Source organism: Girardinichthys multiradiatus, chromosome 2 (assembly GCF_021462225.1).
Source record: "Girardinichthys multiradiatus isolate DD_20200921_A chromosome 2, DD_fGirMul_XY1, whole genome shotgun sequence".
NCBI lineage: Eukaryota > Metazoa > Chordata > Actinopteri > Cyprinodontiformes > Goodeidae > Girardinichthys > Girardinichthys multiradiatus.
Genome location: NC_061795.1, coordinates 12,778,220 through 12,803,050, shown reverse-complemented (window position 1 = coordinate 12,803,050; position 24,831 = coordinate 12,778,220). Strand labels below are relative to the sequence as shown.

Genomic DNA, 24,831 nt, shown 5'->3' with positions numbered 1-24,831 from the left:
AGCTCTGAGCGACAGGAGCTGTCTGCTGCCCCATATGATCAGTTTGTGTGCTAGAGAGTGCAACCAAAGGGAACACAGCCCTCCCTGATGGTTGAAATAAGCCGTCAATCCCAACAACTGAAAGCACGGCATGAAAGGGACTGAACTTAGCTGGTGGAATGAAGCAAGGCAGGATCCCACCGTGTCCAGTGCTAAGTCCAGTGCTAACCCCAGAAAGAGCAGTGATGAGACTGGCCTGCTTCGTTTTTCTTTTCTTTGATGTTTTTATCTGTGCCCTCAACCTTAGGTCTGGATGCCACAGAGGAAGATGTTTAATTTTGTTTCTGAACATGTGTGTGTGATTATGTGACTCGTAGGTGGGACAGAGTCAGCTGTCCAGCTTCCTCATCCTTCAGGTGGAGGGAACGCACTAGAGTGGAGTGTCGAAGGGACACATACTCTCTGTCCAGGTGTGCAGAGCTGGTGAAGGGCCGGGCCGTCAGGTCGCCCTCTTCTTATTCCTGGCCTAATGACTGGAGGCCTGGACCAGGAGGAGCAGCTACCGACGGTGTCTAAGCCTTTTCAGGTCAACCCTGTCTGCCTCCCTGGCCAGGCTGGACAACTGGAGGGGGCTGTGGTTTTGGCCACCTGGGGATCTTGAAGGGAGAGGGACCGCAGCGTAGTCGGGGCATAGGTCGGCCTTGGGGTCAACTGAGGAGGAGGTTCTGCCTTCCTGGGTAGGGAGATTCGGAGTAGCTTCTCCTTTTTCTTCTTTGCCTTACACCGTTGTTACATAGAGGCTAAAGCGAAACCGAAGATGCCGTCCGGTACAATCTGCATGTCCACATTGTCCTTCTTCTCCTGGTCTGACAGGTTGGTCAGATTGAGCCACCTCACTATTTCCTGCAACACCATCATCCCCATTGATTTCCCCAAAGTCATATATTATAAATTAAAGACACCCTCTGTGTTATTTCAGCTTTACTGTATTTTGGTCTGAGAAAAAGGTTAAAAGTGACACTGAACTTCAGCTTCCTGAGATTGTCTCTGCGATAGCTGAAAAATAACCTGGAAACTCCAGTAACAACAAAATTGGAAAAATTTTTATGGTTATAGTATGAGCCCTAACCATAAAACGTGAAATTGTAGGTGTAGAAGAAGGCATAATAGTCACATTGGAAGGGACATGTACCAGCAAAGAACACCAGTGTATGCATAACAACTCAACAGTTTCAGTGCCTACTTTGAGCAGTCACCAAACCCAAGGCTAAAGGCAAAAATACTGTCTTACTTTTGCAACCAGTACCAAAAGATTGCCTGCTTAAAATAATCACAGGTTCAGGGCAGCATGTGATGTAGAGGTAGAGTGTGCCTCCCTTATACAGAGGCTATTAGTCCTGCCCTTTCTCTCTGTCAATTTCCTGTCTAAAGACTGCTAATGAAAATCACTAGAACAAACACCTTAAAAAAATGAAAAGTTCCATGTTTTGTTTAATACTACTATCATAGGCTGTGTTTGCTTCAATTTCCTCAGATAATAAACAGCATAAATCATTTCAAGTTCTCAAAGAAGTGACTGCCACTCATGAACGCCTCTTCGTTTGAACGCCGGGCACTGCAGGCAGAGCGGCAGATGTGTACAGCTCTACTTCATGTTTTTACCGTTTCAACTTTGGTAAAACCTGGAGCAGCACAAAGGGCATTTTCAGCTCACTGATCTTTCTTCAACCACTGTTTTTATGATTTCTTTTCAAGGTTTTTGGTTTAGGATATCCTTCAGTATGATTTCCTGAAGCAATTTAAAAACACTTATCCTGTTCAGAGAGTTTTGGAACAATTGAGTTACACATCAAGCTTTTATAATTACCAGTTCTGTAAGGTTAGGATTAGGGTTGAATAAAATCTCTAAAAAAACATCAATAATGCATTCTTTTGTGGTTCATGCAGACATTATTGTTTGGCAGTTATTTATCAGATGTTATTTACTCTCTGTTTCTCTCAGTTGAATGGATACAGTAAGCAGCCAGTCCGACTGCTGGTGTTCATTGGCACTGCAGATGACAAATGCCTCCGCCCTCACCCATTCTACCAGGTCCACATGGTGACAGGAAAGACAGTTACCACTATCTGCCAGGAGAAAATGATGTATGGCACCAAAGTCTTGGAGGTCCCTTTGCTACCAGAAAGCGACATGTCGGCAAGGTACCAGAGCCAACCACAACACACTAAGATTTGGTGTCCTTTTAATTTTTTTAAGTCAGCCTGAAACCTAAAAACATATTTCTGCACGAAAATGTATTGGAGAAATCCCTGCACTCTTGTATGCTGTTAATCTGATCTGTTGTAAACATTCACTTAGATGATTATGAGCAGTAGTTGTTAACTCTTAGCCACTATGTCAGTTTAAATAAAGGACATCTGTATAATTGTAGGAGTTGTAGCAGCAGAAATTAATGGCAGCACATCTCCACAGGTATCAGAGTTGTGCAAGAGTTTGTTGGGGAGTTCAGAGTTAAACTGACATTTAGGAGTTTTAATGTGTATCGTACAGAAATAAACTGGTTAGATATATATTTTTCTCACCATCTTATTGTACATGTTTGTCTAATTTTCTCTTACATTTTATAACTTGCCTACTGTTTGCAGTCATCACGAATGTGGGTTCCATTACCTAAATGTATGTTTGTTTAAAATCCAGAAAAGCTCAATGTACAGGCCCAAACCTTTCTCATTTTCTACAGGAAGTCAGTGGGATGCCTTGAAATTAGAAAACTATATTAGGTTTAGAAACATTAAACCTTTTGTATTTCTTTTTTTTTTACATAGCATTGACTGTGCTGGCATCCTTAAGCTGCGGAATGCCGACATCGAGCTAAAGAAAGGCGAGACGAATATTGGCCGGAAGAACACAAGAGTCCAATTTGTATTTCGAGTCGCTTTGCCTCAGCAGGACGGCCAGATGTTGTGGCTACAGACAGCATCCATTCCTGTGGAGTGTTGTAAGTGGATTACAGTTACAGTTGAAACCAAGTATTTAGATAAATTGTATACCACAATCCATAATCTTTTGTTTTTAACATCTGACATTAAATCAAATCAAATATTTTCAGTTTTGGGTCAGTTTCTTCGAATCCAGAAGTTTATACCAGGTTTAAACAATTTGGGACAAGCCAGATGATGATGATTTGTTTGATTAGTAATTAGCAAAAATTTTGTTAAATGATGCAAAGCCTATTGATGTACACTGTTCAGAAAAGGAACACTTTAAAAATACATCAGATCTCAATTGGGGGAAAAAATCATCCTGGATTTGCATACTGATATGGAATGGGTAATGTGTTGGGAACAAAATGATGCCACATCATTAGATGAGAATGAACATTATCAACCCACAGAGGCCCTAATCCAGAGTCATTGAGAAATTTAAACTGCAAGATTTAAAAGCACTTTCACTCTCTCTTATACATTCTCATACTACTCTACAATTTTGTGTTATTTGCTATTATTTCAGCTTTTAGCTCATGTTCTCTCACTGTTTTTTCCCTTTCTGTAAACTACATCTGACCTGGCTCTGTGTTCAGCTGTGGCACCTTCGGGAAGGGAGGCATCAACCAAGCTGCTACTACCAACAACTAAATGCTCAGCTTCTACAGATAATACACTTGGCCATTTCTTTAGGTGTTTAACCCTCTCTCTCCTAGACATAGCTACTGGCTTAGCTTCTACTGGGACTAACTGTATGGCTCTCTTTCTTACTCTAGACTTGAAAACTGGCTCAGAGTTCATCTGCTTAGCTCCCTTTCTCTCCTAGATGAAGCCACTAAAGGAGCTACAACCATTAATGTTTTACTTTTCGTTCCCATAGAAAGTACTCCTGGATCAGTGCTTCTGTGTTCTTTTTGTGTCTCTGCTCTGTTCTCTCAAACCCCCAGTCAGTCGTGGCAGATGGCCGCTCACACTGAGCCTGGTTCTGCTGGAGGTTTCTTCCTGTTAAAAGGGAGTTTTCCTCTCCACTGTCGCTACATGCATGCTCAGTATGAGAAATTGCTGCAAAGTCAACACAAGCAACTGTCCACTGTCGCTACATGCTCATCCAGGAGGAGTGAATGCTGCAAGTCACTGATTCAATGCAATCTGCTGGGTTTCCTTAGATACAAAAATTGTTTAACCAATTTGAATAATAAACTGAGTCTGACTGCACTGTTTGATAGTTAGTATTAATTGGAATGTATGTATCCGACTTGAAATCTGTATGATTCCATTGAATTGACTTTATAAAGTGTGTGTTCTGAATTGGCATAATATGAATAAACTGAGTTGATATTGAATTAAAAATTTCTTTTTGAGCAGTGGATTTTACAGGGCACCTAAAACACACAGCTTCCTTGGGTGACACATGGCATTGGAGTGAAGGAAAGGTTTATATCCCAGAGATGAATGCAGTTTTGTATGAAATGTGTCAATCAACCCTAGGACAAAAAGAAAAGACCTTGCGAAGATGCTGATTGATGCTTGTAAAAGAGTGACATTATTCCCAGTAAAAATTCTTGTACCAACATGAGCTAAAAGGCTACTTGGGGAGCCCATCCTTCCAAACGTGCAGGTCAAGTGCTCTCAGGAACAAAGCCCTTAATTTAATTTTAAAATGTCCTGTGGTCTGATGAAACAAAAAGTACATGACTATAATGAGCCTTGTCCCATTTCAAGAAACAAGAGGGAAGGTTTTAGACCCGAGAGCACCATCACAACTTTAAATGTAAGGAGATGACAGTATTATGTTGTATGGGTTTTTTGTCACAGGAAGGACTGGTGGTCTTCACAAAGTGGATAAAAAGGAAATAACAATATGTGAAAGTATTGAATCACCATCCCAAGACATCAGGAAGGAAGTTAAAGCTTGGGTGCAAATGTGTCTTTCAAATGGTTAACGACCCTAAGCATACTAAATTCATAACAAAGTGGCTTAAGGACAACCATATCAATATTTTGAAGCAGTAATCACAAATCATTGATCTCAGTCTCATAGAAAATTTGTGGGCAGTTCTCACATGGAAGATGGCCCAATGTTCCAGAAAACTATTATGAGGAGCTTGTGGAAGAATACCTAAAATATCTGACTCACATATTTCTACCAATACTAATGAAATGTCTCTAACAAAAAATATCTATTAAAAAAATGCTATTTTTTAATAGATATTTATTTACATTTACCAAGTAAAATGACTTTTGGTAATCCTTAGTTATTGAAAACAAGAAGTTTTGTCTAATGTCAGACCTTGAGAAAAATAGGGTTATGTTTATACAATGTATATAAATATTGGGCTTCAAAAGCATGAACATTTTGGTTTAAGGAATATTTCAGTTTCACTAGTATACTTTCCATAATAAGTAAGGAATGTGTTAGGTAACATTGGAGGATGTTTAGTATATTCATGCAGATGTTCAAAAGCAGACATTTCTCTTGGTGCTGATTGAAGTGTTAGGGTTGAAGGATAAGGAAGCAAAGGAACATTTGGATTCTTAAACAAAGCTGTTTTCCAGCCCAGCGATCAGGCCAGGAGCTTCCTCAGGTGGAGAGCTTCTCTCCAGCTTGCTGTTTTGTGGATGGAGGAGAAGAGCTGCTCATCACTGGATCCAACATGTCTGCTGAGTCTAGAGTTGTTTTCATTGAAAAAGGGCCTGGTAAGATCTTTTTGTGTTCATAAACAAGCATGTTTAGATCAGGTCTTCTTTCAGGTATGTTAACGCATATTTGTAAATGCATCAAACTCTTAGATGGAAGATTGCGTTGGGAAGTGGATGCCAGAGTTCTGTCTAACAAAAGTAATGACGTAAGTAATAATGTGATTTATTTGAATGGCTTTGTTAGCAGGAGCATTTACAGGTATAGCACATAGAAACGTTTACAGGAGTTTGTTTAATATATATGAAATGCTTTTTTTATAAACATGTAATACCTGTCCATTACAACACAATTTAATGAATGCAGCACATATTGTTAATTGACTGTGTTTACAATACGCAGTCCAAAACTGTTCCACTTCATAGTGCAGAGTTGGAAATATAAAGTGTCACACATTTGCCACCGTAGAGGTTCCTTGTGATGGCTCGGCAGCTCTTCTTCCCCTTGCTCTCCCAGGTCATAGCACAGACAACCACTGAGTGCAGCAAAAACATCTCATAAATCCTCACATTATACACACATCCCTAACAGTGTCAAGCAAAAGAAGCGGGTCACTATAATCCAGTCATACCAGTTGGATACTGCAAGTCTTCTTTTAAGATTTTCTTTGAGATTACAGCAGTTGTGTTTGTAGTCCTGCCTGCAACAAATGCAGTTGAACACAGGGTTCCAGCAGTGCCACATACTGTTGGCACACAGTCAGATCAAACATCATCCCCTCTTCCATCCCTATTGTTCACAACCACCTGTTCTTAGCTCTCTCCAACAACTGTTTTTCCCGGTTGTGAATTATGTTTTCTCATATTTATCAAACTTTTACTGAAACGCAGAAGCCTTCTGAATGTGCATCACAACAGCATTCTATTCAGGGTAGCATAAAAACAATCGATAACATTTAAACAGACAGCTGTTTAAATGTTACAACCAACATTCTTACTAACTTCAATGGCATAAAGGAACACTCGATTTTTAGCATAAATCTGGAGTAAACATTATATTTATCACAGCTGAACAACTACTTTATGACAGTAAAAAACAATTAAGTCTTCTGACTTGGGAACTCACAGCATTTTAACACATTTGTTTTTGTGTTTAGTTGAGGATCGTGGTGGAGGTCCCCCCTTATATTAAGAGGACAACGTCTCCTCTCCAAGTCCAGTTCTATGTCTCAAATGGAAAGAGAAGAAGAAGCCTGATGCAGAGCTTCACTTACCTGCCTGTAATCAGAGGTCGCCATGATGCTGCTTCTGCAAATAAACAGGAGCACTGGGGGTCTGAGCTCATCTTCTGTCCAGAGCCTAGCCTGTCACCCTCCCATGGTGCCATGCTCAAGCCAGATGTTGCTTATGAGCCATGCCACCTCCCACTCCATGCCCCTTCTTCCCAAATCTCCTCTCATCTACAGGATCCTCCTGCTTTCACTCCTTCCCTTCAATCATCATTATTGTTTCCTTATGTGTCTTCAGTACCATGTCAGACCATGAGTCCACTTCCAAATCAAGGTTTGATGTCTGCTCAGATAGGTACAATTGAGGCACAGGTGTCTTCTCCCCCCATTAAAATTTCAAATACCCCTTATCAAGCCTCTGATGGTGTTCTGCCTAGGAAACAATCTGGCAATCCCAAGAATACTTTGAGAAGCTCTGTGGACTCTCACATAGAGTTGCTGCACAACTCGGGAGAGGTGCCAAGTGTCGAGCAAGAGCCAGAGGAGCAGCCTATTCTTGGACCCTTGGGATTCCAGGAAATCACACTGGAGGATGGTAAGAAGCAAATTAAAACACTAGTAAACTCCATAACATTTGTTAAAAATGCATTTAAAGTTTTATATTACCAAATTTTCTCTAGCTTGACCATACACTACAATTTCTCTTGTATAAAATAAAATCATAAATCACAGTTTGGGGGTGTTATGATTCCAAATGTCCACAGCTTGTTTCTTAATTTAATTTCCAAACCACACTTGGTACTGGGATTTCAGTACATGGCATTTCCTGAATAGTCTGCTGTCTGTAAACAATAGGTTTAACTTAACCAGTCTAGTTCTAACTGAAGCAACACAGTGGCTTTCCTACAACGAGATTACATGTGCACACTATCAAAACGTTTTGTGTCAGAACCTCCTCTAAATCTTCTTTCAAATGTACATTATATTGCCAAAAGTATTATATGTCTACTTTTACATGTACATGAACTTTGATTAAAATCTATTCTTAATCTGTAAGGTCCAGTTTGTTCATGGACCCACTGTTGCCAGCAATAGAAACTTTAACTATTCTGTAAGCATCGTCCACAAGGTTTAAGAGTTTGTTCAGTTAGATGGCAGCCTCTGCTTTAATTCATCCCAACCCAACGGTGTTCTAGAAGGTGGGGGTCAGGACTCTGTGCAGGCCAGTCAGGTTTCTCTCCACATCAAACTTTATACACCTCCAGGAATGGAAGTGATTGGAACACCAGATGTCATTGATTTGGTGGTATGACCCAATATTTTTGGCAATATAGTGTATGTGTGCCTAGTGTAAATAAACCACTGATCTTGCAGACCATACAGAGTGTCTGATTTAAAGGCGTAGGACCAGGAGTCCAAGATCCCCTATTTTTGTGCCGGAGTTTCAGCCTATGTATATATTCTTTTTTGCTTTATTATTTGCTGATTGAGAATCCCATATAAGGAACTAATATCTAGATTTATTACAGAAACAGCCTCTTGGAGACTGTTTCTATGAGTGGTGAGGAGCAACAGTAACCTGAATGTCCTCACATTTTGCTGCTGCAGCCCAGCTCTGGTACAGATTAGTTACAGCTCTCAGCTGGCTGCAGCCTCTACCTGCAATACCTGTTAATGTAATTTTTTATGTTGAGTTAGAGATGCAGTGTTGTCATGAAACTTAAAAAGTTAATTGAGATTCACTTCATTTAAGCAAGTTTTATGTGGCAAGTTAGATTGAACAAACTCTCAGCCGAAGGAGGATCAGATTTCTATGGAGCAGAAAAATGAAGGAGCAGAAACAGAAGTTTGCACCTTCGCTTTTTACTTTTAAAAATGGGGAAGCAGCTGCTCCTCTTATTCCAATGTTTAGGTGCCCATCCATCCATCCATCCAATTGCTGTATTTACATTGAGAGAATTTATTTGATACTTTTTACTTGATTTTTAAAAGTCGTTTCCCTTCTGAATGGATTGCTTTATTTTGTCATACTTCAAGGCACTTGCTGTTGAGACTGATTGCCTCATAAATCTTCTCATCAAAATTTTACTTTCAAGTGAAAAGGAATTAACTATATGAGATTGGATTAGAAAAGTAGCATGTCTAAAATAATTATATTTTCTGGCTCATGAAATTTCTTTTTGTTACCTAATATCAGAATTTATTCTTGCCATCCCCTAAAGCATGTGTATTGCTATTGGTTATTTATGTTTGTGATCTGAGCTAATATTATCGATGTCAGCCGTTTGCTGGTGTAAATTATGCTGATGGGTTATGTTGTTGCTATGCTGGTTTGCACCAGCTGTCCTCCTGACCTCTGACTATAAGCCTGGTTCCCAGCCTGCCATTCAAGTTGACTTTGAATATCAGCAGTTGTATGTCTCCCATCTGGGACCTTAATATTCCTTGAGGCATGCTTGGGACTTTCAGTATCATAGATATACTGTACCACCAATAGACTGACAGCATCGCCGCCATATTGTAAGTAACATTTTTGTCTGTTTTCCTCAAAAAGCTGTACAAGACAGCTCTATTGTGTTTTGTTGCGATACTGTGAAGCATGAGAGAAATTTCCATAGCACGACGAGATTGGGATGAAGTCAGCCTGGGTGTCTGATGTATTACTTGTTCTGGGAGTTGTCCAAATGTTGGGGTAGGTGCACTTTTGCTTCTGAGGTTGGGTGGTTACGGTTCGGATACCAGTTTCTTGTTTTGGTTCCTGACTATTCTCAGTTCTGGATCCGTTTGGAAGAGGGGTTGGAGGGTCTGCATGGTTTTGGCAGGTGGGCTGACCGGAGTTGTTTTCAGGGTGTAGTGGTCTCGCCTTCTTGGGGGGATTTTGGCTCTGTGGGCTGTTTGCCTTTTGTAGGCTTCTGTGTGGGTTTTCTAGCGGGGCGTGTTGTTCTGCTGGACTAGTTGTGGCTGCGGTCCAGTGCCGGGCTGGTGGGCGGGGCATGTAATATGTAAATATTTTTTCACCAATTTCCTTGAATAACACAATGGAATTAAAAAAAATGTTTTACCACCTACAGCCTTCCTGTCTCTAACATTAACTTAACAGAAAAGCAGTGGTATACTTTTTTCATAGGAAAGTATAGTACTAAAGCATAGTAAAAACACAATAGCTGTTAACGAAGTAATGTCTGCCTTAAACCGCTTACCTTTGCATAGAGATTTCTATGACTTGTCTGTAGATGCCGTTTAGTCGTATTTTCACTGGAGATCTTCGTCCCGCATGGTTTACCCAACGTCTTGTTTTTATCTACGTCAAATGCGAAATGTGTCCATACATCTACTCTCCTCTTTCCCCCTGACAATGCCAAATTTCCTATTGTGAAAAATATTCACTGGGTTTTCTCTTCCTCCAGGGATTTAGATCAAATTTGTGCACAAGTGCTACTGTGATTAACTTAACGCCGATTGAAAGGTTACCCAGTTGTCACGCCTTTCCTTGTGCGCTAAAGTATTTATGATTGGATCTCTCCCCAACTTGCCCATACCTTCCTCAAAACTAGATTAGTTGTGATTGGATGTCGTCTCTGTCAACCTTTACGTCTCATTTTTATTCGTTGACCAAAGTGTCAACTTATTTCATTATAGTTTTTATTCTATCTAGAGTTTTTATCTAGTTATCGTCTTGTTTTTGTCATGAAATAAAGGGTTGTTGACGAAAACTATAACAAAAATCATTAGTCAACTGCGAGGGGGCGTCAGGGACTGGGCACTCTGTTGGTTCTGCACGTGGTGATTGGTTTTATGGCTTCGCTTTGTTGGAGGGGCTCACCGGCTGGCTCATTGTGGCATTTGCAACGAGGGTATACCATGTGGAGGTGATGTTTGCGGCCGGCATACCGGGACGCCTCCAGTATGTTATTTGGGGTTGGTGGTGTGTTGGTGGGGGGGTATGGGATGAGGCGGGCGATGCTGACGCTAGTCTGGACTGTTGAGTCTGGTAGTCTGCCTGTCTCCAACCCGAAATGAAGGGAGTTGCCCCCTGGGGTATCTTTACCTGGACCTGGGAGTATAATGTGTGTATGGGTAGTGGGAATGAGTGTACAGTGTTGATTCTTGTATATCTTTACATTGGGCGTGTGGGTGTGAGTATATTTATGTGTAAGCATGAGCGTGGGAACGTGTAATTGTGACTGTGTGCGCCTATATCTTCTATGATCACCCTAGAGCTGATCATTGGCTGAGTCTTTGCCTTTTTGACTATTCTTCTATCCATTTGTATGAAAGTCTTCTTCTTTATCGGGTTTTAGTTTTTATTCTAAAGCATTTGCAGACTTTAGCTGAATAAATCTTTTCATACATCTATATTATTTCCCCTCTTTAACTAGCTTTTTATTCAAAGTAGGCTGTTCTATTTAAATCAATTCAATTCAGTTTATCAATTTAGTTTAACAAATGTCTTGTGTTCTTCTAATGTCTGGAACAACCCATTTTACTTAAAACTGAAACTGAAACTATCTCTGTAGTTGTGCTGCTGTAGGCTTTGGCTGCTGTAGGACATAATGAGCACTTTCACCCTCTTCGCTACATTCTCACACTACTCTCCAATTTTGCATTATTTGCTGTTATTTCAGTTTTTAACTTTATGTTCGCTCTCTTTTCTCTTCCTAGAAGCTACACCTGGCCTGACTGTGTCTACCTGTGACACCTTTCTGGAGAGGGGCATCGTCCAAGCTTCTGCTGGCAACAACTTAATGCTCACCTTCTACAGATGATCCACTTGGCCCTGTCTTCTAGTGTTTAACCTTTTCTCTCTCCTAGATATAGCAATTGACTGAGCTTTTACTGTAACTAATTATATGTGCTCTCTTTCAGACTCTATTCTTGAAAACTGGCTCAAAGTTTATCTGTTCTTTCTTTCTAGATGAAACTACTAAAGGAGCTACATCCACTAACATTAACTTTTCCTTCCCATAGAAAGTACTTCTTGATCAGTGCTTCTGTGTTCTTTTTGTGTCTCTGCTCTGTTCTCTCAAACCCCCAGTCGGTCGTGGCAGATGGCCACTCACACTGAGCCTGGTTCTGCTGGAGGCTTCTTCCTGTTAAAAGGGAGTTTTTCCTCCATTGTCGCTACATGCATGCTCAGTATGAGGGATTGAGGGATTGGCTCCGTGTCTTTCTACTGTTAAGGTCTGGTAATGGTTGGACACCGGCCTGGGCTCTAGTGACCGCTGGAGAAGAAACAACATTCACATTTATATGTGATTTGATGTCCTAATCAGAACACATCTGATTGGACTGTTTTTCTTTTAACAAGTCAAAAAGCACCTGTAAATCCCGTCCAAATGTCAACAGATATGATTGTTCATCAATAACAACAGTTAAGTCTGCTTTCGGGTATGTATATTTATTACCATGTACACACAAAATGTCCCCTTGTCTTCCATAATCTATCTAGCCTACTGGTACCAGACTCTGGTTTAAGTGACATGGAACTATCAGTGTCCAAAAGAGTGTTTATATATTGTCCATTAACAGTTATTCACTGATAATGTTGGCCAATGTTTTCAGTTCCAATGACCCCCTCTTCAAGTTGGGGTGGATAACAGGCACCCGTGACCTCACAGAGGCTTTGTGGCCCGGTTGTTGGCAATAATAACAAAGTTCTTACCCGGTTGATGGTGGTTTGGTTCCCGGGAGGGGTTACTTGGGAAGTCCTGGCTGATCTGTTCAGTTGTAGATTTTATCTGAACAGGCTGTAATGTGGCTCTGTGCTTCCAAGGATCTTTGTCTTAGTGCTGCCCATCAACATTACCTCCTCTGTAACCAGGCCCGACTGACTTCAGCACAGCCAGAAGCTCTTCTTATAAACCCTAAGCCCCACCCCACAATCAGATCAGCCAACAATCATTAAGCATCTGAAGATTAAGATTTTTATTTACACACCTCCCAAAAATGAAGTGCAGAGTAGCAGGAAAAATGAGAAGGAAAATCGGATATATACAGAGTATTTACAACTCCTTATCTTTGTCTTAGTGCCCACATTAATCACACCAAAAGCAAATCAATATTAACTTCTTGCTTTCATTCTGAAGCTCTTGGTTTTCTTTAGTTAAAAATAATCTACCATAAAATTTTCTGGTGGAACAGTACTGACTTCCTTTATAAACAGAATGAAGCATTACACCCACTTTTACTCAAGCCACCACAGGCAGCCGGACAACACTACACGAGTGAGTGCAAACCTATGTCGTTATGTTTAAATGTGAATGTATGAATACCAATTTCTACGTGTGCCTCCAAGTGTGCACCCTTGGTCACCACGGACTACAAGAAGGAAAGATGAATGTGTAAAGCGATCTGTGACTCCTGCCGATGGAGTTTACGCCGGATCCTCCTTCCGTGCATTGAGGAACTGTAGCCAGTTTTGCTGCGTGTTGTCCATCTTCTGGCTCATGCTCCTTCACTCATGTCCTCATCTCAGGAGGTAGAACTCGCGGAAGGGACAGAACTGCTCTGTCGCAAAGTGTTGCTTGAAGTAGTAATATTAGTAATTGAATTTTTGTACCTTGTTAAAGTTTTTTAATAATTGGAGAAAATATTTTTTTTTACTATGTAAACATCAATCCGGTTCATACATAAACCTTTTACAGTGTAAACTTGGATCTCATCTTGCACATGCATCTAGCAGCAGCCCAGTTTATATTCTTAATTTTTTGTTTTGTTTTTTTTTGCTGATCAACTAGAGTCAGGATGGTGGGTTTCTAATGGACAACTTCAGTCTGCATCCACCATTAGTTAACGTTTATTTATTTTATTGGTGACATCAACCGGTAATTCCTTTACAACTAAACAGAAAGGTAATGTGGTGATTTTACCCCTTCCCCATTTTGTACCTGATGGAGCATACCATTTTTGATGACATAAGGTTTTCTTACAGATAGAAAAGAATTATTGAGCACTTTCAATGTTTCTTAAACATCAGAGCATTGATCTTTGAGATGCTTCTCCAGAGTTGTAGTGCTACTCTGGTATGTTGTCCCCATTTTGTAGCACAGCAAGCATCAGGGCTTATCCAGGGCTTGCTTTTACTTTTCAGCTAAAGAGGGTAGCTAAGGCTTTTACAAAAAATATTTGCCATTATAATGAAGCTTTAAAAGTCCAGCTACAGCTCACAGTCTTGATTCTCAGCCGTTATTCTTTAGGTGAGCCTCTGCAACGGAAGGTAGTCTGTGTGCCTGCAACACTGCTGTGCATGAAATCGTATGCCAACTTGGGGAGATGAAAACAACATACTTCTTAGTAGCAATTATATGAAAATATCGATTTATTTATTTATTTATTTTTTTTAACAACCCTACTGGAAATTGTACCTAAGGATGAAAAAGATTTGAAAAGGCCCAAAATTCTCTCTGATATCTTGGCTCCAGATCTTTCTATGATGTCACACAAAGACGTGTTTCACTTAATTGTTGATAATTAAGCTTATAAAACCCTGATGACTGACATAAAACACGAAACCTTATGCCTGATTTGTCAGGTAGTGAGAGTTGTTTCTCATTATTTCTTAGTAAGTGGAACAAAATTAGTAGGTGATATTATTTCTAGATTTTCTTTAAAAAAAGTCAGTGCATGCTTCTGCACATCCCCTCAGTGGTTCAGTTTCACGACAAGCAAAGACATGATATAAGTTCAGTGTGGATTAACATTACTGGAATGTATAAACCGGAGCCCTGTGGTCAGTCTACTATCTATTTAGTCTTTAAATATTTCAGAGTCAACACATTAGGTCCGATTTTTGATGGAGTTTAGCAGCCTTTACCCAACACTGTGAACATCCCTGAAGCACAGGCAAAAGCTTTTAAACAGGTCTGTCATCTACAGCTGGTTTGCTCTGCAGGACCATGATACTTGTTTGATGCTTCTGGTCACATGAAGAATTCAAGATATTCCTTTTTTATTTTTCTTTAATTCATCTACCTTTGATATATTTTTAATCATTACTTTTATAAATAACATTTAAAAATCTATATTTACCAAAGATAGACGATTCACCCAAACTGTCAGGAACAATCATCCACTGGAATCCTGTTGATGATTGTTCCAGATGATTGGCTCCACTCGCTTCACCGCGTTATCAAATAGGAGGAGCTCCTATTGCGGTTTCAACTAAACATGGAGCGAGTCATGGTACTTTATTCATAGAAAGCTGAACAACGCCGCTGGCGTCGACTTCCCTGGGTTCACCAGAGATGGAACCAGTTTGGAGAGTACCACCACTTTCTCCAGGAGCAGCGTATGAATCACGGTTGCTTTCAGCGGTACTTACGTCTATCCAGGGTCCAATTTGAGGACCTGCTGTCCCACGTTGGGGGATGACTTAGCCTGCACTGTATCCCTGCTATAGAACGCCTGTTCATCTGTCTTCAGTGAGTAAATAAATCTCCACTTAATAAAAAAACTGCAAAACTGTACTGTCCAAATCTTCAAAATATAATAAACATTTTTGTGTCTAAACATATGGACAAGTACCAGCAAAAAAACAAAAAACAGGTAGGAGCTGATATGACAGAATGTAGCATGGTAGTGTATTAAATAATTATGTAATAACGGCTGGTCGGCAACCTAGAAATCAGGCTTGCTGACATATCCATCTGAAAATTAAATACTTATGAATAAAATGTCATTTCCTAGATAACCATATACAGCTACTGGTCATAAATTAGAATATAATGAAAAAATGTATTTCAGTAATTCCATTCAAAAAGTTAAACTTGTATATTAAATTCAATTCAGTTTATTTATATAGTGCCAATTCACAACACATGTCGTCTCAAGGCACTTCACAAAGTCCGATACATACATTCCAATTAATCCTAACAATTGAACAGTGCAGTCAGATTCAGTTATTTATTTATTCAAATTGGATAAAAATTTGGAGTTGGGCACAGGTCTGACTGTCGTTTTGGCCTATGGGCCGGGCGGTAATGCGGCGTGCCCGGCCTTCTTGGCGTCCCTGTCGGGGTTGCTGGATAGTGCCCCTCCCGGGGAATCCATTATTCTGCTGGTTGAAGAGAGTGGCTGAGCTGTCCACTGATCACCGCCTGGTAGTGAGTTGGATCCGCTGGAAGAGGAGAATGCCGGACAGACTTGGCATGCCCAAGCGCATAGTGAGGGTCTGCTGGGAAATGTTGGCAAAGTCCTCGGCCAGGGGCGTATTCAACTCCCACCTCTGGGAGAGCTTTGACCAGATTTCGGGGGATGTTGGATACATAGAGTCCGAGTGGACCATGTTCTCCGCATCTATTGTCAATGCTGCTGTCCGTAGCTGCGGCCGTAAGGTCTGCAGTGCCTGTCGCGGACGCTGTCAAGCTGAAGAAGGAGTCCTATCGGCTGTGGTTGGCTTGTGGGACTCCTGAGGCGGCTTGACTGGTACCGTGAGGCCAAGCGTGCCGTGGCCCAGGCTGTGGCAGAGGCAAAAACCTGGGCCTGGGAGGAGTTCGGTTAGGCCATGAAGAAGGACTACCGGTTGGTCTCGAAGCGATTCTGGTAAACCATCAGGCGCCTCAGGAGGGGGAAGCAGTGCTTCGCCAAAACTGTTTACAGCGGAGGTGGGAGACTGCTGACCTCAACTGGGGACATTATCGGGCGGTGGAAGGAGTACTTCGAGGATCTCCTTAGTCCTGCCATCACGCATTCCCTGGTGGAAACAGAGGCTGGGGACTCGGGGTTAGACTCTTTCGTCTCCCAGGCTGAAGTCACTGAGATGGTTAAAAAGCTCCGAGGGGCAGGGCTTCGGGGGTGGATGAGATTCGTCCTGAGCACCTCAATCTCTGGATGTTGTAGGGCTGTCATGGTTGACACGCCTCTTCAACATTGCGTGGCGGTCGGGGAAAGTGCCTCTGGACTGGCAGAGGGTATGTTCCAACTACACGGGGATCACTCCCCTCAGCCTCCCGGGTAAGGCCTACGCCAGGGTATTGGAGAGGAGATTCCGCCTGATAGTCGAACCTCTGCTTCAGTAGGAGCAGTGTGGTTTTCTTCCCGGCAGTGGAGCACTGGACCAGTTCTATATCCTCTACAGGGTACTCGAGGGTTCATGGGAGTTTGAGAAGGCATTCGACTGTGTCCATCATGGTGCCCTGTGGGGGATGGTCCAGCGTGATGAAATCAGGGGCCCTTTATTAGGGGCCATCTGGTCTCTGTACAAGTGGAACAGGAGTTTGGTCTGCATTGCCGGTACTAAGTTGGACCTGTTCCCTGTGCATGTTGGACTCCGGCAGGGCTGCCCTTTGTCACCGGTCCTGTTCATAACTTTTATGGACAGGATTTCTAGACGCAGCCAAGGGCCGGAGGGGGTCAGGTTTGGGGACCAGTGGATTTTGTCTATTCTTTTTGGGGATGACGTGGTCCTGCTGGCCTCCTATAGCCAAGACCTACAGCATGCGCTGGGGCGGTTCACAGCTGAGTGTGAAGTGGCTGAGATGAAGATCAGCTCCTCCAAGTCCGAGGCCATGGTACTCGACCGGAAAAGGGTGGCTTGTCCTCTTCAGGTTGAAGGGGAGTTCCTGCCTGAAGTGGAAGAGTTCAAGTATCTCGGGGTCTTGTTCATAAGTGAGGGAAGAATGGAGCGGGAGATCGACATAAGGATCGGTGCGGCTGCCGCAGAAATGGGGGCACTGTGCCGGTCCGTTGTGTCAACGAGAGAGCTGAGCCGAAAAGCGAAGCTCTTGATTTACCGGTTGGTCTACGGTCCTACCCTCACCTATGGCCATGAACTTTGGGTCATGACCAAAAGAACGAGATCCCAGATACAAGCGGGTGATATGAGCTTCCTCCGTAGGGTTGCCGGACACTCCCTTAGAGATAGGGTGAGGAGCTCGGCCATCCGGGAGGGGCTCAGAGTAGAGCCGCTGCTCCTCCACATCGCCCACTGATGCACCGAAGGCCCTTGGGCCAGTGCCGGGTGCCAGAGCATGTGCCAGACAAAATCCCGGTGACATACCCAGCCTGATCCAAGCCGCCAGGACCCTAGGAACCCAGGGCCCCAAGCCCATCCCAGACCCGCCCAGAATGCCGCCCCTGAGAGCCACCAAAGCCTCACCCCGGTTGGGACCACAGCCCCCCAGCAGAGTGTGCCGGGGGGCTGTGTGTGAAGCAGAGCAGAGTGTGAAGGTTCAATTAGCAGGGTAAGAGCACAGTTTTGCTCAAAATATTGAAATGCACACAACATTATGGGTGACATAATCCAGGGTAATGTCAGCAAACCACCAAGAAGGACGAACCACATCCAACAGGATTAACTGTGGATGCAAGAGGAAGCTGTCTGACAGGGATGTTCGGGTGCTAACCCGGATTGTATCCAAAAAACATAAAACCACGGCTGCCCAAATCACGGCAGAATTAAATGTGCACCTCAACTCTCCTGTTTCCACCAGAACTGTCCGTTGGGATCTCCACAGGGTCAATATACACGGCCGGGCTGCTATAGCCAAACCTTTGGTCACTCATACCAATGCCAAGCGTCGGTTTCGATGGTGCAAGGAGCGCAAATCTTGGGCTGTGGACAATGTGAAACATGTATTGTTCTCTGATGAGTCGATTTTTACTGTTTTGCCCACATCCGGGAGAGTTATGGTGTGGAGAAGCCCCAAAGAAGTGTACCACCCACACTGTTGCATGCCCAGAGTGAAGCATAGGTGTGGATCAGTGATGGTTTGGGCTGCCATATCATGGCATTCCCTTGGCCCAATACTTGTGCTAGATGGGCGCGTCCCTGCCAATGACTACCGAACCATTCCTGAGGACCATGTGCATCCAGTGGTTCAAACATTGTATCCTGAAGGCGGTGCCGTGTATCAGGATGACAATGCACCAATACACACAGCAAGACTGGTGAAAGATTGGTTTGATGAACATGAAAGTGAAGTTTAACATCTCCTGCACAGTCACCAGATCTAAATATTATTGAGCCACTTTGGGGTGTTTTGGAGGAGCGAGTCAGGAAACGTTTTCCTCCACCAGTATCACGTAGTGACCTGGCCACTATCCTGCAAGAAGAATGTCTTAAAATCCCTCTGACCACTGTGCAGGACTTGTATATGTCATTCCCAATACGCATTGACGCTGTATTGGCTGCAAAAGGAGGCTCTACACCATACTAATAAATTATTGTTTGAAACCAGGTGTTTCAGTTTCACTGTCCAACCCCTGTAATTGTCAGGTATATTGCCTGTACAGTGCAAGCAAGTATTAGATGGTGCAAAACCCATCCTGAACATCCGTTGACCTGTATAGTATACTCTATGAAGGATTTTATATTGTATTAATTGTAAACTGGTCTTAATAGTCATTTTCAAACTTCTGAAACATATCTGTGACCAAATTGTTTAGTCAAAGTCAACTGAAAGTCCACCTTCCATTTCATAATAGCAAGGGAAATTGATTAATCTATAATAGACAGTGTCCTATATATGTTAGACATAATTTATACATCCAATTACCTGAGAGACAATGGTTTGCGAATGCTGGAGAAAGAGTAATGTTCATACATGTTAGGCCTTTTAATATCTTTAGTTTGACTGATAGCAAACCAAATTTATTCAAGGTTGTAAACAAGAATTTCCAGTTAACTCTATCAAATGCTTTTTCTGCATCTAGAGATAATATGTTGGTGTCAATATTTTTACTGTAGAAATAGTCTATTAAATTAAGTAATCTGCATGAATTTGGGGATGAATGCCTCCCTTTTATAAAACCAGTTTGGTCAGGATAGTGTTATGAAAGGAGTTACCTTTTCTAGTCTTTCTGCGAGGGCTTTACAGATTATTTTGAGATCAACGTTAATAAGGGATATGGGACGGGAGCTGGTAGGAAGTACTGGGTCTTTTCCTGGTTTTAACAAAGTGATGTGAGTGGCAGAATTTATATTTGGCAGAAGTATGCCATTTTCTTAGGTTTTCAGCATCATTCTTCGGAATATTGGAGCCAAAATATTCCAGAATTCTTTGTAGAACTCTGTTATGAATCCATCTGGGCCTGGAGCCTTTTTACTGGGCATGCTTATGAGAGCTTCTTGGATTACGGCTGAAGTCAGTGGTACATCCAGGGCCATCGCTTAATTGTCTGATAATTTAGGAAGTATTACTTTATCCAGAAATTGATCAATTTCGTTATCTGACGGGTCTTTCTGTTGTGACTATAATGCTTGGTAGAAATCTCTGGTGTCTCTGTTTATTCTTTCAAGATTATAAACTGTATTCCCTGTCGAGGCTTTCACAGCAAATATAGTTGTTTTTTCTTTATTTATTTTTAACTGGTTAGCTAAAAGGCTTTGTCAATAATTTCATCTCATTCTAGTTTGGTTTTACGTAGTTTGCTGAGCATTTCCTCTTCCTGGGAAGCTTTTTACAGTTTAATGGTGTCTTCTAATTCCTGAATACGTTTGTTTTCTTTTTTCTTCTTATGTGATGAGAATGAGATTATTTTACCTCTCATCACTGCTTTCCCTGCCTCCCGGAGAATAGATGTTGATGTCCCTGGGAGGTCATTAAACTCCAAATATGAAGTCCACTCTTCAGTAAAATATTTGAGAAATTCTTCATCCTTAAGCAATGATGTATTAAACCTCCAGTTTTTGCTTTGTGGGTTTTCTTTCTTATTTACTAGAGTTAAGAAGTCAGGGACATGATTGCTGACAGCTATAGGGTGCATCTCAGTGTCTGAAATGTCAGCCAACAATGAGCTGCTGACTAAGAAATAATCCAGATGAGAATAAGAGTGATGGACATGTGAGAAGAAAGTATATTCTCTGTGATTAGGATGAAGAGATTGCCATGCATCGCAAAGTCCGTAATCACTCATGTACTGTTTAACTATATTTATTGATTGTCAATTGCACTGAGTCCCTGTTGTGCTCAGCCTGTCTAATTCTTCATTTAGACCAAAGCTGAGATGGCCTCCAAGAAGAAGTAAGCAATCCAAGTATTTAAACATTGCAGAAAAAAAGAATGGAAGAATGGGGGGTCATCAACATTTGGGGCATATATACTGACAGTACATATCTTTTGGTTATGTATAGATATTTTCATTATTAGAAATCTACCCTCTGGATCTGTAACAGTGTCTAATGCTGTAAAGTTAACACTTTTGTGAATTACAATTGCTACTCCCCTTTGCCTAAAATTATAACAGGCAGAAAACAAATTAGGAAACTCAGGTGATTTAAGATCATTTGCATCTGTGGCAGATTTATGAATCTCTTGTAATAAGACAACATCTGCCAGTAGTCTTTTAAGCTGATAAATTTTTTTTCTACTTTTTCTCTCTTTCATGTTACCACAGAAACAGGTAGACCCAGGTGAAATCATAGCTAGTGCTTTGGGTTGCCTGATATGAAGTCCAGGAGCAGAGACATAGCAGAGAAAAAGACAGAAAATTAAGAAGGTGCTGGGGATAAGAGGGGGTGAGAGATATGAGTGTAAGTTTAAGAAATATATGTGTGTGTGAGAGTGTGCATGTTTGTGTGTGACAGAAAGCAAAAAGAGTGACAGAGATGTAAGGAGTGTAAATGAGAGGTAGACGAGTGAGACAAAAAAGAGCAGATACCCAAAAGCCCAGCATTGGCCCCACCCACATCAAACAGTGTAAACATCATGCTGAGTTGTGCTTTACATTCCACTACATTTGCCAGTTATCTAACCTCTTATCTAACCAGTGTTACATGTCTTAGATTAACCAGCTGTTGCTCCTAATAAAGCCACGGAGTGATCTCCCGGTACCTGAACAACTGACCATTGAAATAAAGTTTATATACAGCCAATGTAGCTCTGGTGCCTTCGGTTATATATCTCTTGTGCTTGGGAATAAAACTCGCCTCTGATCGAGGATCTCCTTTGGGACGTGGTCATTAACACTGAAGTTCTTCCCTGCAGCTCTATGGCCCGACTTCTGACCTGGTCTTTTTGCTTATAGTGTTCGAAATTTAATCCAATTGGCCGAGGTCAGTTGTGATCAGGCTTCTTACCTCTGAGCCGATGATTTTTTATCTCATCACTTGGGAGTTTCAGCTGTTGTTGGAGAAATTCTCGGACCGTGTATTCAGCGTCTTCCTCTGCCCGCTCTCGGATCCTGGAGAAGACAAGGTTGTCCCGCATGCCTGTATATCCAGGATGGTCTCTTTCATTTTTTTGTTTTCTCCAGACAGCTGCGTCATTCCATGGATAAGTGTTGTCACGCTATCCGTCAGTGTTTGGTTCTCAGCTGTGAGCAAAGTGAGTTGTCCCTGGCTAAACCCGAGACTCCCTCAGAGTTTGAAATTCCCTGTGGAGAACTTCCACCAGGGCGTGACGAACATCCAGGCTGGTTAGCTTCTTGTCGATACAGTCCAGGACATCAGCGTAGCTTTTCTCTGGAGAGATAGTGGAGGGGCAGAGCACACTGAATGGTTTGCGTTTTGATGTTGGTGTGGCCATGGGTCGAGATTTTTGTGGCTTCCCCATTACAACGTTTTTAAAACATTCGTCCACATAGCTCTCCAGGCTGTCCAAGGTTTCATAGTTCAGTTTGTTTTATTGGGAAAATATGAGACAGTGGTTAGTATTTTACATGTTTATGTGTTCAACTTGAATTTATTGGTTTGTTTTACTTGAGTTCTGTCGTGTTTGTTTACCAGTATACCGCCATATTACTTACATACAACTCTCACGAGATCTCAGCCGCTAATCACCTTGGTTCCTTCCCCATTTTGCTGAAGGAGTCATGTTTCTTACTGAAGGAGTCATGTTTGGGTCTGTCGGAACGCACCTTAAGAAATAATTCCTAAACTCATTGCACAAACTTTGTTTCCTGTTGCAGTGAACGAGATTATCGATAGAGACATCAGTACATTGAGCAGCTGTGTGCAGCCTGACCAGTGTGACAGATTCAACCAGCACAACTAGGAGCACAAGTCCGGCACCCGCTGCGTGCCCTTCTGCAGAGACCCCCAGTAATTTCTTCATCAACTCATGTTTGCACAAAGTGCTCACAACTGATCTTCAAGTGCCTGAAAACCAATCAATGCCCTTTAATGAGTCTGTAGTTTATTTTACTTGGTGTTTTATTCTTCATGTTTTCTCAGGAACTTTAGACAAAAAACACTTGTACCTCACAGACACACCAAAGATATCAATATTTATGACTGCATTGGAGAAACTGTAAAAAGAATAAAATAACGTATCTAACTTTAATGCTATCAGTGGTGTCAAAGATATTACAGTTGCACAAAAACACGAAATTTCTGCCATTTTGAAAGGGCATTTTTGAAAAAGCTGTTTTTGGATTTCCCCCATCACATTTTTAAATGCATTATTTTATACTTTCCCTTGCTGAAAATGTTAATGCTGTTCAGCCTGAATTGCTGAGGTGTGACCTTTAATAAACGAAAATGTATTGTAAGGTTGAAGTAAAAATAAAGAAAACTTATCTGAATAATTAGCTAAACATCTGTCTGAACTTATTTATGTTCTCTCTTTAACACCTTTTCAACACTGATGGACCTTGTGGGGACCAAAGCCTGGTCCTAATTGCGCAGAACGTCATTTTTAGGGTTGGCGCTAAAGCCTGAATTAAGCATAGGTTGGCTGTAAATGGCTTAACCTTGTATTGACTTCCATTAATTACAGCACAAATGGAAGTCAATGCCTATACCAGCAAATGTGACCCAATGTTCACATTAAAATGTATTAATAAAGTGCTTTTTCATTTTCAAAATGAAGCAGCATTCTTTGACTCATAAATAAAATTAAAAATAAATCGTCCAAACTGCATTTTCATTTTCTTCTTCAAACCTGCTTATTCTTTTACTTAATTAAAATTATAAATAAAATAACGTTTAACATTTGATTTTCAAAACATGTCCCAGCAAAACATGACCAAAATTAATTTTGAAATGTCATATTTGAAAATTAAAATTAACAGAAATGCTTTCTCATTTTAAAGTCATAGCTGCATTTTTTGACTCACAAATGAAATTGCTAATAGATCTTTCAAACCGCGATTTAATTTTCTTCTAAAAAACTGCTCATTGTGTGACACAACTAAAGAGCAAACTAAGAGGAAAATGCTTTTGCTATTTAATGCCCACCCCTGCAAAAAGTGTTCTATAAATCAATTTGACTTTGCAATTCCATGCGGCATAGGAGAGTGACGTCACTGGCAACTCTTCTTGTCCTGCCCCAGACCGCACCATTACGCATCTTGTTCGTTAGGTGGCGGAGACGAGAAGGAAAGCCCAATATTTTTTTCCATGATTGGGCTTACCTGCACACAACATGGCGCTCCCTCATACCATCGCACAATCCTTATGTTCGTGGGTGATTTTGTGAGAAGCATGTGTCTGCAGACTCGAAGGCTGTAGTTTCTAACCTCTCTTCCACAACAGCACCATCTATTTCCTCGTCCGAGTCAACACGGATGGCAATCGTATAGTAAGTACTAAACGTGAATCAAATAGCTTATTTAATACCATCAAACTACAGGTCCTTCTCAAAAAATTAGCATATTGTGATAAAGTTAATTATTTTCTATAATGTAATGATGAAAATTTAATATTCATATATTTTAGATTTATTGCACACTAACTGAAATATTTCAGGTCTTTTATTGTCTTAATACGGATGATTGTGGCATACAGCTCATGAAAACCCAAAATTCCTATCTCACAAAATTAGCATATTTCATCCGACCAATAAAAGAAAAGTGTTTTTAATACAAAAAACGTCAACCTTCACATAATCATGTACAGTTATGCACTCAATACTTGGTCGGGAATCCTTTTGCAGAAATGACTGCTTCAATGCGGCGTGGCATGGAGGCAATCAGCCTGTGGCACTGCTGAGGTCTTATGGAAGCCCAGGATGCTTCGATAGCGGCCTTCACCTCATCCAGAGTGTTGGGTCTTGAGTCTCTCAACGTTCTCTTCACAATATCCCACAGATTCTCTGTGGGGTTCAGGTCAGGAGAGTTGGCA

The 24,831-nt window shown here is 41.5% G+C and overlaps 1 protein-coding gene across 1 annotated transcript in view; it reads left to right on the top strand.

Moving 5' to 3' along the window:
* The window catches only part of LOC124858913 (nuclear factor of activated T-cells, cytoplasmic 3-like), a 63,175-nt gene extending 39,878 nt beyond the window's left edge, over positions 1 to 23,297 (top strand). Inside the window, exons 5-10 of the mRNA XM_047351253.1 lie at positions 1,982 to 2,181; positions 2,806 to 2,978; positions 5,521 to 5,661; positions 5,755 to 5,810; positions 6,759 to 7,425; positions 22,677 to 23,297. Of these exons, the coding sequence (XP_047207209.1) occupies positions 1,982 to 2,181; positions 2,806 to 2,978; positions 5,521 to 5,661; positions 5,755 to 5,810; positions 6,759 to 7,425; positions 22,677 to 22,762 (1,323 nt within the window). The 3' untranslated portion in view covers positions 22,763 to 23,297. The remainder of the gene's footprint in view (positions 1 to 1,981; positions 2,182 to 2,805; positions 2,979 to 5,520; positions 5,662 to 5,754; positions 5,811 to 6,758; positions 7,426 to 22,676) is intronic.
* Positions 23,298 to 24,831: the final 1,534 nt, after the last annotated feature.